This window comes from Malurus melanocephalus, unplaced genomic scaffold (assembly GCF_030028575.1).
Source record: "Malurus melanocephalus ecotype Western Australia unplaced genomic scaffold, MMel_1.1 scaffold_4, whole genome shotgun sequence".
NCBI lineage: Eukaryota > Metazoa > Chordata > Aves > Passeriformes > Maluridae > Malurus > Malurus melanocephalus.
The window spans coordinates 2,222,571-2,240,073 of NW_026623236.1; the positions used below are offsets into that span (position 1 = coordinate 2,222,571).

Consider the following 17,503-nt stretch of genomic DNA (forward strand, 5'->3'; position numbering starts at 1 on the left):
TTTTTTTCTGCTTGGCTTCCTTGCCTTTTTAAAGATCACAAAGTTTATTAATGTTCACATTCTTAATTATTTCCTCTCTACTGGTGGGAAGCATAGTTCCAAAGATCCTTTTCTTGTTTCACTGGTGTCAGTGAAGTCTCAGAGTACACTCCAGAGATTCTCCCTGCAGTATTCCCTTCTGAACTGGAAAAAAAAAAAACAACCTCTCATTATCTTCTAATGCAGCATAACTGAGGATTCTCATGAGTGATAATTAAAAAACACCAAAACAAGCAGAAAAACCAGCAACAACAAAAACTCAGAAAAACCCCAACCAAGAAAAAAACTAAACAAAAAATCCCCTCACTAGGCTCAATCTTCCTAATTTGTTCTTCTGGAATATGACTGCATCATGGTGCTGCTGAAGTGCTTTTCTCTTAATTAGAGACTTTCATCTGCTGTATTTCCTTCTACARGCCTGACACTCGGAACAACCAGGAGCCTTTTTTTCCCCGATTCTCACACTTCCCGTCTCATTAGAATATTAATTATCTCCCACAGTTTTCATGAAGATGAAATCATAACTTTGATTATGAAATATAATCTTGCTGTTTCTCAAGTACCTCGTGCAGGTTTGCGTCATGGACTCTGTGTGTATGTTGGACAGCAGAAAGGATCACTGACTTTCCCAGAGCCTTTCCCTGGTTCTGTGGATAACAAGAAGCTTTGCTTTCATTTGCTGTTGTTTCTATCAGCATGTCTATAAACATTGTGCATTTTCTTCTGTATCTGAGCAGAAATGCCTTTCTTCTTTCCACACAGTAGTAGAAAATGTGTGTTCAAATGAGCTTCTCTGGCCATTGCCTGTTTTGGTCACCTTATTTGCAGTGTGTGCTGCAAGGGCTCTGATGGGCGTTGTATCCATGAGACTTCTAATGTGTGGGCTGCTATTTTACATTTTTTCCTGTTTTCTTTATACTTGTTAAAATTTCTAGCTATTGGTAGTATGGAAACTAAACTAAACACCCTAGGGTTTGAGGAAAGTTTATTTTCAGCTTTGATTTTCAATTATAATTTGTTAATAAATCAGTTTCTAACAAATTCTAAAATAAAAAACTTAATATTTTTAAAACTCTCAAAGAAAAAATACCAAAGGAAGCCAAAATGGAAATACTACCTTTTTTTTTTTTCAATAAACACCATTGCTTTAATGTGCACAAGAGATAGGGAAAAAAACCCAAACGAATCCACATTTTAAATAATTGTGTTTTGCTGAAGAACAACATGGTATATTTRAAGTGCTGGGAATTCTTTCAGAACAGCAGAAAAAGTATCAAGAACTGGTCAGGCTTTTATTGTACTAGATAGCTGTGTATATTTATCCAAAATTACTAGACCACATTACTTTTTGGGATAACTTGCTATACATTTTTCAAATTTCATTATTCASTGGACCAAAATACTGTCAAGAAATGATGTCAAAACTAAAAGTGTTAATTATATATTATATTATAAAAGTGATAATTATATTGAAACAGGAACTGAGAAACTGTTGACACAAGTTAGTGTCAATATTGAATTGGAATTAAATAACAATAATAAATTTATTCAGAGAAGCTCTAAATTTCTGAAAGCAGCTCTCCTTCCATCCATCTGCAAAATTARATTCCACTCAAGAGAATGATCCCAGTCAGCAAAATCAGAGACAACTCTGAGACAGCAAAATTTTCCTTAAATCCTTAAGTGCCACAGTATCACAATCAAAATGTTTGCCTGTTAATTTTAAGTTTCTGGTGCTAACCCTTTTTCTGGTATCCTCAAGAAAATATTTTTAATGAACCTTTTAAAATATCTTTCAGATTAATGGAAGTGCATGCATCTTGCTGAGTATTTTACATCTGCCCCACTTTGTGATGACCCTACAGAATATGCTTTTGAGGACCATTCCTCTGTGAATCATACGTATTCTTGGACTCACATGCTTGCAATAAGACTTACACATCCTCAGAAGAGYAGTTGGGATGGTCTCTGAGATAAAGAAAAAAAAAGATTTAGCTGAAAAGGGTTGATGAAGACTCTTGGTGTTTGAGTGAAGTTACCAAATAATGTTGGCTCAGAGAGTTCATGAGCAGATTCCCTAGAGATTTAGGAAACTTAGAACAGTTCCCTTGTTATGTCCCTTGTGTCCATGTTAAAAATTTTATAAACATTCAAAAATCCTCAGTTTGTTTCTTGACTAGATAGGGATTTTTTACTTTAGCCTTCCATTGGCAAGATCAGTAATCCTTGCTTTCAGTGATGTATAAAGCCTTGAAACAACACTAAAATAATTCAGGTAGGAAGTCCATTTTGTGAATCATAAAAATGGGCCTAGTTGTTTTTGTTGGAAGGTCTTTTTCAAGTATATCTTTTAAGAAATCTTCAGTTATCAATGAACACAGGGTTCAAGATTCTGTTATAAAAAAGGATATGTCTAAACTGTACACCTAGTTAAAAGAAAATCACAATCTATGAAATAAAAACTCTTTGCWAAATCAATATCTGGATAACAAACTCACACTATATTTTAAACAGTTCACAGAAAATTCACCTTATGCCTAGATTAAAAACAAAATATTGACAGACTTTTTCATAATCAGCAACTGACAAATCATTCCTTCACAAAATCAAAAAGAAGTGTGAATTTGCAAACTCTTGTAAAGGAACAACTTTGCCATAGTAACTAGGGAGAAGTCAAATGGATTTTCCTTTTCACTATTAATGCCCTTAACTATCTATGTAATACTTCATGAGTTCACTACTTACCTAATTATTTCTGTATTTCTTGTTTGCAGATGTCAATCAGCACTGCTTTGCTCACAATGTAGCGACCACTTTAAAAAAAGTTYTTCAAACTAAGGGGTTTGTTTCAAAATAAAATCTTGAAGTATTCATTTTTTAGGAGAAAGAGTATGAAATGTCCTTATCTTCTAAACACAAAAGTAAGGAATAACCGTTTATTTTCAGTTTGTATTGAATAAGCCCAGGTTGTTTGTTATCTAAATCTGAAAGCCTAGTGTTTGATAGAGCTCTGTAGACCCTTTTCCATGTTTTTTTCTTACTCAGAAATTTAATTAAGATATAGAAAGGCATTTTATATCTCATCATTAAATGAAAAAAACTAAATAAATACTGAATTGAGGGAGCAATCTAAGAGGCTTGTTCTAGCTCTTAAAGCTATGTGCCACTTCTTTACCTGAAATGGGAGTATTATGTATATATATATATAAATTGTAATTTCTATGGAGTATTTTAACTTTGGAGTGTTACAGTATGTTAATATTCAGTGCTTAGGAAATTTGCCAGCAGTGAACTGAAATCCAATGCAATTATATATTTTCAGTACAAAAGAAAACCTAAATTTCACAGCTTTGTGGTGCATTCTTCCCACAAACTGCACAAGCCAGCCTGTCCTTGAACTGTGTAGATGGTAAAACACAGATCTTGTCCTGCAAGGATTTAAGTTCTTAACTGTTGGCATGTGAAGTGTGTTGGTTTGAGACTAAGAGATAATGAACATTTTTGTGAAGCTTTCTTAGGCAATAGGTAGCTTTGAATTCTCTGCTTGCCACATGAACATGAGGGCTGTTTTCCAAGCTGCACTACTCATGTATTCTCTTTATGTGGTTAGTTAGCAGCTTGAACTAGAATGATTTGAGCAGATGTTGTTTATACACTGAATTATTTTTCTGATAAAATGATAATTTTTTCCTGGGTGCAGAAGTACTTTCCTGATTAACACWATCACATATCACATCTATAACAGCAGCTCACCAGAGAGACTGTCCAAGCAGCCAGGGCTCAGGTCAGGAAAGCTAAAGCTTTTAYATAATTCAATCTGGCTGGGGACATCAAGGGCAGCAGGGGAAATGCCTRTAGGTGTGTCAGTAATAAAAGACTAGAGAAAACATGGGCCTGCTCTAGAAGGAAACAGGAGGTCTGATTACCTGGGATATGAAGGCTGAGGTACTGAATTGCTTTTTTCCCCTCAGTCTTCACTGACAAGTGTTCCAGCCACGCTGCCCAGACTGCTGCAGGCAGAGGCAGGAACTGGGGGAACGAGAAGCTGCCCACTGTAGCAGAGCAGGTTTGAGACCATGGAAGGACCATGGAGGTGCACAGGTCCCTGGGGCATCTGTGACTCCTGAGGAGATTGGTAGATGAAGTGGCTAAGCCACTATCCATCACATTTGTGAAGTTGTGGCAGTCTGGTGAGACTCCCACTGCCTGGAAAAGTGGAAACATAACCCTCATTTTTAAAAAGAGAAAAAAAGGAGATTTTCAGAACTACAGGCCAGTCAGCCTGACCTTTGTTCCCAGTAAGATCCTAGAGCAGATCCTCCTGGCACTATGCTAAGGCATGTGGAAAGTAAGGAGGTGATYKGYGACAGCCCACATGGCTTYACTAAGGGCAAATAATGCCTGAAAAATTTGGTGGCCTTCTACAGGAAGGTTGCAACATCAAGGAAGAGTGACATCAGCTACCTGGACATGTGGAAAGAATTTGACACTCTCCCATCCTTGCCTTTAAACTGGAGAGATGGGGGTTTTGTCAACTTACCACAACTACAGACTGGGGGCAGAGTGAATTCTGCCCCTCTACTCCACTGTGGTGAAACCATACCTGAAGTGCTGCATCTGGGCTCCCAACATATGAAGGACATGGACCTGTTGGAGTKAGTCCAGAGRAGGCTACAAAGGTGGTCAGAGGATGGAAACACMTCTCCTATGAAAACAAAGAGAGTTAGGGTTGTTCAASCTGAAGAAGAGAAAGCTCTGACAAGGCTTTATGGTAGCTCCTCAGTGTCTAAAGGATGACTACAAAAAACCTGCAGAAGGACTTTTTGCAAAAGGCTTTAGTGATAGGACAAAGGAAAATTACTTTAGACAGAAAAGGAGTATATTAAAATAAGATACTAGGAATAACTTCTTGACTGTGAATGTGATGAGACACTGGAACAGGTGGAGCAACCTGGTCTAGTGGAAGGTGTCCCTGCCCATGGCAGGATKRTTGGATCTTCAARGTCCCTCCCAACCCCAACYATTYTATGATTCTRTGGGTTAATTAGAGAGATGTAGTCTGACTGCTCTGTTTGCAGAGTAATTTTAGATTACCTTCTAAAATACCTTCTCAAAAATATTTTTCTAAGTGTCTTGGTTACCTGATAGAACTGCTGTATTAATTAGCAGCTACATGCCACTATTGGTCAGTTAAGTTCCTAACATGGGCTGACTGACTCTTACCATCAGWTTCTGCTTCTTGTCTCAAGTAACTGCTGCAAATCCAGTGCATATGGATTTGAGCAAATTGCTGAAGCACATTCTTTGTTGAATATTAGTAATCTCTAAATATGGTCTGTATGGATTTGGGAAATCATCTAGGGATATTTTATCTCCACTGTTCAAGACTCTTTGGAAATCAGCAGGAATGGTCATACACAAACTCTCATATTTTGTGTGAGCATGGCTTTGCAAGAGACAAGACTGGTGTTTCCAGCACTTCTCAGCTTTTCAGAATCACTTGAAATCACAATACACCTGCTTTTGGTATAGATAGTGCTGCTGAAGATGAATTATTTTAGAGAAGATGTTGTTTTGCTGGCATGAGTTTAGCTTTCCATTTGTTTTGAAAGCACACAAGTTGCATATATAAGAACAATGACAATTTATTAAGTTTTACTCCCTATCTTGAATTTTGATTGAAGGCAGCAAAAGTCTTAATGAAAAAAGCTCAACACATTTGTGTCTTGTAATTTATTATTGTGTCCATGTACATCCAAGAGTAAAGTAATTGAGCATCAGTATGTTAATTGGAAAAACATTTCATTGCTCTCAGGATACAACTTTTGAATTATCCCCTTAAGAAAAAAGGTTTTGCAAATATATACTTTGTTTCACTCACTTGGTCTTAAGGAAATCGTACATTAAAACTGCAAATGCATTTTTTAATAGTATGTTTTAGAAATACATCAGTAAGGCACAAAAAATAAAGATACAGTATATGTGTATTTTCATGGGGGCTTATTATTTTTAAGCTGTTCATGRTTTTAGAGAATGGTTTAAAAAGTATTTAAAARCAGWTTAAGCCTGTAAGGCAATTATTTGYKCCTYATAAAAGTAGTTTTTTCCTCTCTATCATGTCTTAAATTTTTCTTATTCTGCTAGTTCTTCTRTCTATGAAGAGTGTTTTCTGTGTGTAGGGATTTTTGTTTTCAATTTTGRTGGGTGCTTTTTTGAGAAAAACTGGAATTTTGAAGCTATGCTCATAGTAACTTTTTGCAAGTTATTTACCTATTCCCGGATCTCTGTAATGCTAGTGCAGTGAAGTTATTTTATTTATTGCAATTAAACAATCAGTGAGTTCTGGAGTATGGCAGTGCTAGAACAGCAAAAATAGGCATTAGGCAAAGCAGCAGCAATAGCATAGAATGATCAAGGAGAAATTACTTTTAAAGATGTAAGAGTGTACTGAACTGCAGATGTCTCTAGTGTCAGTGTTGCTGGCATAAAATATTTTTTAAGCTCCTTTGGGGAGTTGGTTCATTTGTGTTTTAACTTTTATGTTCTATTTGATGAGTTTATGAATACATTAACTGACATTTTCCATGTATAACCTTTTTTATGATTATAAATTCTCCCCGAAGTTTGTTTGCCAGTGGTCTGTATCATAATGAATTTTAATGGGATTTTTAAAATTAAGTCTTTTTTTTTAAGATTGTGCACTTTTCTCTCCCCAAGTCATCCATTTTTTCAACTTTTAAAGAGTTCACCAAATTGTAAATTTAGCACTTTCAGTGACTTTCAGTCACACCAAAAAATGTCTGATTTGATAGCTACTCTTATAGCTTCTGACATGTCATTCGTGTTCCAGCTCAGTAGAGCTGCATCTGCAGTGCAGTTGTTTCTCTCAACTCCTGAGAGCAGAGGGTGAGAGTATTGGTGTCATGGCCAACTGCTGTGGCTGAGCCAGTGGCTTGGAATTTAGCCAAGCATGGGACAAAGAGAAGGGRGAGAGGGACAGACACCTTGAGGTCTCACAAGAGGGGAGAGCTGATTTTTGGTATTACTGTTGAGTCCATCACTAAAGCTTGGAGAGCTCTGTACCACAAATTCAAGCTTAGTGCCAGCACTGCAGGTGTCAGTGTAGTTTCTGGGTTTGTTGTTGTTCTTGTTGTAATTTTAAAGTTTATAAAGTCACAAGGAAGGATGCTAAAAATAAAACTGAAAGATCTTTAATGTGATTTAATGTGTTTTCCAAACTTGCAGATCTGCAGTAGCTAATGAAACCACAAACTGCCTCGTGGTTATGCATATGATAGTAATATGCTGTTTAAAAATAAACCTGTGCATATGACCATGTAGATGGTAAGCTATTAAAGATTTTTAGGGGTTATAGGGAATGTTACAATTTGTATTTCATAAGCAACAGCTAAATATTTGTAGAGAAAGAAGAAAAAAAATCTCTTAATGTAGAGATATCTTTTTCTCCCTTGCATGCTTTGTTTGGGCTTCTATTAGATCACTACTCTTACTAGAACACAGGAATCTAAAATAGTATAGAGATCTGTTTTAYAAAGTAAGGAATTGAACATATATAGCCTAAAGTGCCCTTTTTGTCCTGATAGGCTGATGGCTTCCACACCACTGTAATTCATGGGCTTATTCTTGGTGTACACAGCATGTAAATTTGTCCCTAGGGAAAGAGCAGATTGCAGCCTTGTAGCTGCTGTTGGTGCTATTTGCTCTATTTRTGTGGCCGTTCTCTCTGGTACTCTGTTACCAGCCCTGTGCCTCCCCTCTGTATGGTACCTGTTGTCACAGCATTGATCTTTGCAGGTCCTAGAGCRTGGTTGACTGTTCTGTCCTTAACTATAGCTCAGTGCCTATTTTGTGGATTATTCTCTCTCGTGTCGTCATTAGCTGTAGTCCTGTGTGTCCATTATGGAGATGGTGGGGAGGAGGAGGGCTTTGAATGTGATGCTTTGGGGTCCATTCTTGGACTGGGCAAGGATGAAAATAGGCAGTGTGCACAACCAATTCTAAGGTGCAATTCATGAAAAAGCAGATGTCCAAATAAATGCATTATTTTAGTGATTTAATTTTTATATTAATACACTATATTGTTTTCAAATTGATATATTGATTTGAATCATAATAAGGGATTTGCATTTGCTTAATCAAATTATTGCACTTTAAAATTCATGCATGCAGAATTAATCATCCATACATCTTTCTCAGTTTGAGAGATTACACATTTCTTTCTATTCATATTCTTCCAGGTGACTTGGATTATTACTGGCTGGATCCTGCCACGTGGCACAGCAGGGAGGCATCCCCTATTAGCTCGGTAAGAGATAGAAAAATAGAGGTTCATAAGTATAAACTAAAATGTTTGCTGATTATTTCAGTTCAGCATAGATACTTGGCTGCAAAGAAATATTCTATACAAATCATATAAAAAATCTGTTTTAGAAGACCATGGAAATGGAAATCAGAAAAAAAGGTTTAATCAAAACGCGTATTTGTAAAATTGCCTGAATTTTAACTTKAATTTAATTCCTTTATAGACATAACACTAGATTTCACTATGACCCACAAAAAAAAGCAGTTGTGAGTGTGATGTTGCTCTGGTAAAAATTAGTGATTTTGTTTTTAAGACTTGGAGTTGGAAAGTAAAATTTCTGTTTTATTGTATGATTTATTATATGATATTATTATAATGAACCCTCATATGGTAGACCTGCATAACATCTATTATTCTACAGATCAGAATTTCTGAATGTGCTTTTTGGAGTAATGTAAATTAAATCCTTAATTTTATTACCTAAGGTGTGTTTAAAATATTCAATTGCATTGAAAATTRAAATGTATTATAATTCTATCTGTAGACTTAGTGCTGAGGTTTTCTTACAAGAGGCATAAATGTTTAACATAGTCAGGGTCGAACAGATATAATCATAGAAAACTCAGGTGAAATGTGTAACATGTCTGAAGGATGTTTGTCACTACTGTGACATGATGCTGCAGAAATTTTATTGATTCGTACAGGTGCATCTAAACACTGGAAGATGGTCACACTTCTTTAATTGCACTGGTTGTTTTTTAACAGCATCCCGTAACGTGGCAGCCTTCCAAAGAGGGAGATCGCTTRATTGGGCGTGTTATTCTTAACAAGAGAACAACCATGCCTAAAGAATCAGGTGCATTACTGGGGCTAAAAGTAAGTATTACATGATTTGTGTGCTAAAAATGAAAAGGAAGTTCCACTGTCCTTAGATACTGAGGTCTAATACGTTAAATCAGAAGACTCTCCAACCATATGGTCTTTTGACAAAAGATGTATTCTTATCTTTTAGTAAGTTTTGTAAGTTATACAGATCAATGATGACTATAAATACGTTTACTCCTAATCTATAGTCTTCAGTTGTCCGTGACAAAGGGGCTGAACTATTTTGATCAAAAATGGTATGTTTATTCTGCTTCCTGTCTGCCAGACATATACTGCACATGGCAATGCACTAATGGAGTCCTGCCTTTTCTACCACTACTGTTTGCAATTTAGTCAAGTAACTCATCCACATACATAAATGTCATCTGGATGCAATGCTTACCAAGTCAGTGTTTAAAAGCCATACAGCCATTTGAAATAAGATATTTTGTAGGAAGAAACTAAACATTTACACAAAAAATTAAAAAAACCCCTCTTAAATCATAGTAGAGGTTAAAGGTAACTCTAGTAATCCAGCACTCCAAAACTGAGACATTGGCAATATTGTCCAATTGATTTAAATCTCTAATTTACATTTGTAGCAAACTGTTAGGTTTTTATCTCTGAATAGCCAGAACACTTSAGAGAGAGTGCTATTTCTGAAGCTAGTGAGGAGCATAATGTACCAGTTCAAGCATTTCTCTCTTTGTGYATATTTTTAAATCTATGGAGTAACAAAGATGACTGAGAGAATTTAATTTGGGTGTCCTTCCCTCTCTGCCGAGAACCACATAAGCAATGCAAAATCTGAAATATTCCCATGTTACAGTGAGAAAGTGTGGCATAGTAATACAAGGATGAAAACAGCTTCACTCTACTAAATGTTTAGTAGTCTACAGCATAAGGCTGATTTTTGCTGCCAGCAAACAACTCCATTTGAATATATGAGAAAAAAAAGGTTGGTTCTAGAAGGAAATGTGGATATTAGAGTTGCTGTTTCATTTTTCAAGTTTCAGTTGTGCATAATACAAAGGCACATAAATTTTACACATTTGTCATTTGACAAGATTGTTGGCATGTAGGCTTCTGGATCTTTTTGTGGTATTAAAGCTCCTGCTAATTATTGAGATTGCCACATGGGGAACTAACACCTAAAAAACCATCATATTACTGTTTCCTTTTATTATATAACTCCTCCAGCATATTCCTGACCAAGAAAAAACAAACCAGAGCTCCCCACCTGACTGGAGAGAGTAAGATAGCTAAAGAGAATAGCAAGTCAACAAGACTACATTTTCTTTGTATTTTATTTAAAATCTGGTCTCCTGAGGGTACCTGTTTTTTTTTTCCCGTTGGTTCTAATCTCTGTATCATGTAGTCATCTTCGAAAACAGATCAGTTTTGTTTAACAAAAGCCAGAGGTTGCTGGTGTCTGTTGTCATGTCCTTGGATGAGAGTGCCTGTGTTTTAGCACTATCAACATTCTTGTGAGCTCATTACCTATATGTAATAGTRGTGTGTTTGCTAAGTTTTCAATCAGTATATATTTGTGCTTGATTTGATGTCTGRTTGGTGGCTTGGAAACTCACAAATTTGTGATTAACCAGGTTGTTGGAGGAAAAATGACAGAATTAGGACGACTCGGTGCCTTCATTACCAAAGTGAAGAAAGGTAGCTTGGCCGATGTGGTGGGGCATCTCAGAGCAGGTAAATCAATSAGTTGCATATAAAATATCCTGTCTTTTAATAATGGCCTACTGAATGTAACCTTTAATTTATAATTAATTTATAACATTGGTCGTGTGATATGGTAATATTTTTTAAATTCAGAACAATATTGTAATATTATTATGAAATGCCAYGGTTGACTACATTTCTAATTTATTATGAACTCCAATTGCTTGGATGTATGAGCAAAATAAAAGGGACTCCTGAGGAAAATATTTCATTTCTATTTGTTGTGTATATTGCACTTACAAACAAATGGCTGTGCCACTGGCGCTTTTCAASCTTATAAATGAAGCAAGAATTATGCACAACATTTGGTTTTCAAAGCCACTTCTTAATGGTTTATATTTTTACCATAACTCTGAGGAACTACTTTGCAAGTGTTGTCTTAGCAAACCAAAGTCGCTGTGTAGTGCCTTAAGAACCCAGAAGCTCCAGTGCCAATGTGTATGGCTTTAGGATAATTGTGAAGCAGATAGTAATAAAGAGGTAGAAAGGATGATGAGTCTCTAAAAATACCCTACTTATTTTGGCATTTTAAATTTTTCCTTTTTTACCAAATCAATATACCGGGGGTTTATAGCAGCAACTATTATAGTTGCTTATAGATTTCAAATTATGAATTATAATTAGAGAAGATAAGTTAGTCTCCACTAATCTTGAACTATATGGGCTTAAATACTAATTTTCTAATTCTGGTCTGGGTTTGTTTAAGGTTTTTTACTGAAAGCTATTTTTAATTTCTAAAAGTAGTTTTAGAGCTGAAATTATTTCCCAGAAAAAAAGACATTGTTTTGCACATGTTTCCAAAGAATAAAAGTTTGTTTATCCTCTTGCATGGGATTAGAACACAAAAAAGGCATGGATGTATCCGTGCTGCTGGAAAAACACTTTTGTCCTCATAAAAAACCTCCAAATTTCATGTAGTTGATAAATATTTGTGTAATTGTWCAAACTGCACAAGTTTTAATAACGTTGAATATGAAGCCTTGAATGAGGAGCAGAGAATCCCTGTGCAAGAGTAAGCACTGGGAGCCAATCAGTTAGAAAGCAGCTTGGCAGGAAAGTGTCTAAAAGTTTCAGCACAGCTCTTTAATGATTTTAAATTATTTTTATGATACTTGGTAATTTAAATTTCATTCTTTCTAAAAGAATGTGAAAGTGAGATAAACTTCTCTTTAATTTCAAGGGGATGAAGTTCTAGAATGGAATGGTAAACCCTTGCCTGGAGCTACAAATGAAGAAGTTTACAACATTATTTTAGAATCAAAATCAGAACCTCAAGTTGAAATTATTGTTTCAAGGCCTATTGGGTAAGGCTAAAGATTTGCTTCTTAAGCATAGTTATTACTTCTGCTAATGGGAATTTTAAAGGGATTCTTTGTGAGTTAATTATTTTTTATTGCTTAATAATTGGATACAATTCACTCTCTATTATTGACATTCTGTGTAGTCCATTTTCTTTGCTACCATTTACAATCTTGTGCCTTTGCAGGGCCATAGATGTATAAGCATAAATGTTTTCTGTGTGGTCCAAAGACTATAAAGGTTTTTGCCGAGTGACAAAGGAAAACTGGTGTATTAGGTGGTACACCTGTGCATAAGAAAATTCTGGTTTTCAGACTTTCAACCTACTAGATTAGAATAACTTATAAAGGTCTTTATGAATGGAGGGAAGCATCACTGAATTCTAGTAAGTCAGTGCTAGAGGGTTTTAAGCAGGCCTTCTTAAAAGAGCTAAAAAAGGGAACACAAAATTCTTAAAYTAAAAGGCTGTGTTTATCCTGAAATGATTGTTATCAAAGTCAAAAGTGGAAACAAAAGGTTTCATCAACATGTTATGCACTAATATGTTATGTTTACAATCGCTATTTTTATTTATTATGATTCTAGATTTGGGGTTTTTTTATAACAATTCTTATATTCTCCATTTCCCAAATAAATGTCAGAAGGAAAAGGAAATCTGTTCGAATTGATAAGATTAGGGGGATTGGCCCTGCATGGGTCATAGGAGTTTTAATGATACCAGGAATGTTTTGAGTTAAGTCTTGCAGCATTGAAGATGAATAATTTTTTTGTAAATTCACATTTACCTTGTGAAATAGTCTTATATTAACAATAAAAAGTGATTATTTGGAATTGGCTATTTTCATTCTTATTATAATTTTTGGTTGTCTCAAATATAATTTTTTTTGGTTTTAGAAACAAAAAGCTATTAATCTTTTTTCTGACTTAAAATATTCTTCTTTTGAGTTTTGATTATTGATTTCTTTTGTACTATGCAAGTGTAGCTATATTTTGCAAATGAGCTTTGYCTTTTTAATGGCAATCTCTATTATAAGTACTTAAATAAAATTGACGTTAAAAGGTAATTCCACCTATCAGTTTGACCTTTTAATGGAAAACAAAAGTTTGATGCAGTAATAGTGGCTRTTAAATGCTAAAATTACCATCCAGATGAAGACTCTGGGGGAGTAGAAGCTTTGTTTTGTGTTTTTTTGAGTCAGATAAATTAGGAGACATTCTTGAAAGAAAATTGCAAATTCAGTCATACATCTTTGTAATTAAGCATAAATGCCTTRAAGAGGTTTTGGAAGTCTAGTTTTTATGTTTAAATCAGCAAAAATGTAGTCTGTTGATACTAAACATKACCTGAACTCTACATCTCAGTTGAAGAAAACCTGGAAATGGATTTTTATAACTGTACAACTTATGTAAAAGGAAAGTGCTAGATTAGCATTTAAATAATGGACTTTAAATATATTTATTGCTGTCAATATAATTGCAAATGTTGTGTTGCCCTTAAACTTGTAACTTCAGCATTAAACCAGATATATAATTTCATTTTATAAATTTGATAAATATATTCATTTGAAAAATTAAGTACATGTTGACTGCATTCCAGTGACATATTCCTGAAGAAAAACTAAGAAAATACCACCACCATTTTTTGGAATTTTGTTCTAAAACAAAGAATGTTCCTGACTGACCAGTGGATTTTACACTAGAATAGTACACCCAGAAATAGTAGCAATAAAAATTAAAGCTTTGAATGACCCAGGCACGTTTTTTTCAATACACAGGCAAAAATAGAGTACATCGGATTATGCTTTTATTTTGAGATAAATGGAATCTTGGCATGCAGGTTTTTACATAATTGAACAGCATTCTTCTTGTAGAGTTATGTCTCAATAGATTTTTTTTTTTTGCTTGAGGTAAGGTTGTTTTTTGGAGGTTTTATGAGAACAAATAAATATCCCTAGAGCACAGAACTTTGACATTTAAAGACACTTCTGTTTTATCCTGTAGTAGAATCAAAGTCCAGTTGTTTTATATGAGATTGGGATTTATTTACCTGTCTGTCATCTGAAAATAACCAAAACTTTCCAACACTGTACAACAAATACTGTTTCCAACACTGTACTACAACTGATAGTAGTTATCAAAAGAAAGAGCATACTGCGCAGGATTTTCTTTTCTTCTTAATAATCATAATCTATGTAAATTGTGTTGTATAAWGGAAAATGGTTTGCTTGCATTAATGGATTACTTTGATTTTCTCCTTAGCTTCACTTTGTCTTGTTTTTCCAACTGTGGATTGTTTCAAGTTCATGACTGGGAATTTTATTTCATCCSATACAACAAATCTAGTATCTCAAAGTTCAGTGTCTACTTTAGGTGTTGACTTAGCAAAATTGAAGTTGCTTGATAAAGCATTAAGTGATAATCCATTACAGCTAAAATTCCTGTGAGGGAACAGGTTCCCGAAAGGCCTGAAAATGGTATTTCATCTGCATAATTTAAGTGTTTTCAGCTCTCAGTATTAATAATGCAAATAATGTACCAGCACTTTTAATGGGCTTGATTTAAAAATTCCTACCATATTAGGTCTAAAAAGCCCAAATATGACACAGTTTGCCTTAAGTGAATAATGGAAGGACTGTAAGTCCACAAATTAGACTGCCTGCAAATTACACTGCCAGTTACAAAATTGCGGTCTAAGCAATTTGCTCAGTCTTGTAAATTTGGATTTCTGTTTCTACCAGCAAATGTAATTTTGAGTAATGGATAATTGTAGGATGTTTATTAGGGAAAAATGTGAAGCACGTAACAYTATTAGCAGATAAAGGCATAACAATAATAAACAGTATAACCGCAATAGTACTGTGGAAACTCCATAGAAACTAATTGACACTAATTCTAATGGCTGCTACACAAGGTAGATAAGAAACCTATAAAAAGTAGAATTAATGGGTTGGCTATCTAAATATGAGAGAAAGAATTACCTATGAATATGCATACAATGTGAGAGGTGGTTAACATAGGACAGCATAGAAAATCCTCTGGCAGTATGCTCTTTGGAAAAGCAGCATGGCATCGTAAGTAACTCATCATCTCTTGTGTGCTCTATGGGATAGCGCAGGTAAAACAAATTATTTMATTTCTCTTTGTTTTCTTTGCCAGATGCTAGTTGCCTTTGCTTAGATTTCCACTGATAAAGCTACCAAAACTGTTGTTTCTCTGATATGATTCAGTTCCTCTGTGCAGGGACTGTTACCGTGTTCCACGTCCTGGCAAGGAGGTTGAACCTCCATCGTAACCAGGCAGTGTTGAACTCCAGAGAGCTGCTCAAGTAATGTAATGCAAAAGGCAGATTGATCTACAGGTTCTGATGGGAAGAAATGGTTTTGGAAASAGCAGGATGAGCACTGGGGAGAGGTGCTCAAAAACYCTTCAGAAACTCTCTGGGGTGGTARAAGATGATACATCTGTTCCTGGAACAACCTAAAAAGTGTGGGCTACAGCCACATTTCAATTTGGTTTGTCTTCAGTGATCAGCCTCTTGACTATATTCCCTCAGAAAAATTATAACTGTTCCTGTGCAAAATAGTGATTTTCATATATCTGCACCTAGTTTCAACCTTAGGTATGGTCTGGTTTAGTTAGATAGAGGTGGAAAGACAGTTTGACGTTGGCAGCTCCATACTGGATGTGTGTCTGGCACTACTTTTCTCATGCAACTTCTCACTTCGTTTTTCTTTAACTAGTCTAGTTTTCAATATTTTAAGTCATGAGCTAGTACTTCTTCTGAAGAACTTTTGTGTAAATTATGTATTTTGTGCAGTCCAACATTAAAAGCAGGCGAGATAAGATTAGTTTTCTTACATAAAAAGTTTTAGATTATAGTTTTCTTTTAGAATGTTTATTCTCTAATTAAAATGCCAACATTTAAAAAATACCGCTCATACATTTCATTGTCTGTTACTCTGGTTTCTTGTGTGCATCTAAAATTGAASAAATTATTATGTAAACTGGATCTTGAATTTGTAGGAAATTCCCATATAGACAGGAGGATAGCTATACTTCAGTACATTTTAAAATTGATAGCTGACAGCAGAACTGTTATGCAGCATATTGGAATACTCTGACATGAGYTTGGTGATCAGTGCTGTACTGCATACTTTCTTTCCTCATTTATTTATTTTATTTTTGTGTCTTGCAGTTCATTGTAAAGCTGTATTTAAACAAGATAAATATATTAGGGAAGAGATTTACTACTAATAATTTGTATATATATACACACTTACACACATTCATAATATATATCTATAAATCTAAAAAAATCTAAATAACATGTTTTTTATTTACGTAAATTGTACATATTTATAAAAACTCTGTCAATTGTACTATAAAGCTTTAGAAGTTTCAAATAATGTTTCCTTGAAAACCTTGCATTTTGTCTGGAATTGAAATTTATGTTCTGTTTCAAGTGTTTCTGTCGGTTTTTCATAAAAATTACAAGAAGTTTAGAAAAATGCCTTTTTTATGATTGTATTTTCAATTCTTTTCTCTATGGTCAGTAAATTAGTAGGGAAGATACGATTATTTTTGTCATCTTCCTTTACCTGGTGAGGACGTCTGTATCAACAACTCTAAGTGAGGAAAGGACTCTCAACCAATTTTTTTTTTTTTTTTTGTGATGTGGCATCTTCATTCTATTCATTCCTCTTGTAAACTGTGTGGATCTGTTTCTCATGTTGATTTTTTATTAGACTTTCCTGCATTATTTGTAATAGTGTGGCAGTGCCTTAGCATAAATATGAATCAGTTATTAAGTGCTTATATGTGCAATTAATACTTGAAGTCTATTTTTAGCCTTTTTTTTCCTACCATTTTATTGACAATACAAGAAAAAAAAATCCAGTTAGTTTCAGTGGCTTTCTTTAACCACRCTGGGATCACAGAAATTGAAACTGTAGGTGGCACTTTACATCTTGAAACACTCCTTGCGCATATGAACCTCAGTTTAGATATCCTAAAGGTAATGTTATAACAGTGCTATACTGCAGATGAGAGTGTTCATATTCTAACACAAGAAAATATTGCAAGCTTAACATTGTATGGAACAAAAAAATCTGTTGGATTATGATAAGAAAATACTTCAGACTGAAGAGAAGTTAAGAGGAAGCAGTCTGCACAGCAGCCCTGCAATGTAACAGATCGTTAATCTGTTCATGTGTTTGTAAAGTAGTACTGTGCCATGTCAAG

The 17,503-nt window shown here is 34.8% G+C and overlaps 1 protein-coding gene across 2 annotated transcripts in view; it reads left to right on the plus strand.

Annotated features, from left to right (window-relative positions):
* RIMS1 (regulating synaptic membrane exocytosis 1) overlaps positions 1-17,503 on the plus strand; it is a 310,345-nt gene that overhangs the window by 166,115 nt on the left and 126,727 nt on the right. For both annotated transcript variants that reach the window (XM_057369045.1, XM_057369055.1), the window contains 4 exons: positions 8,298-8,365; positions 9,128-9,238; positions 10,834-10,933; positions 12,144-12,267. In XM_057369045.1, coding sequence (XP_057225028.1) covers positions 8,298-8,365; positions 9,128-9,238; positions 10,834-10,933; positions 12,144-12,267 — 403 coding nt within the window. The remainder of the gene's footprint in view (positions 1-8,297; positions 8,366-9,127; positions 9,239-10,833; positions 10,934-12,143; positions 12,268-17,503) is intronic.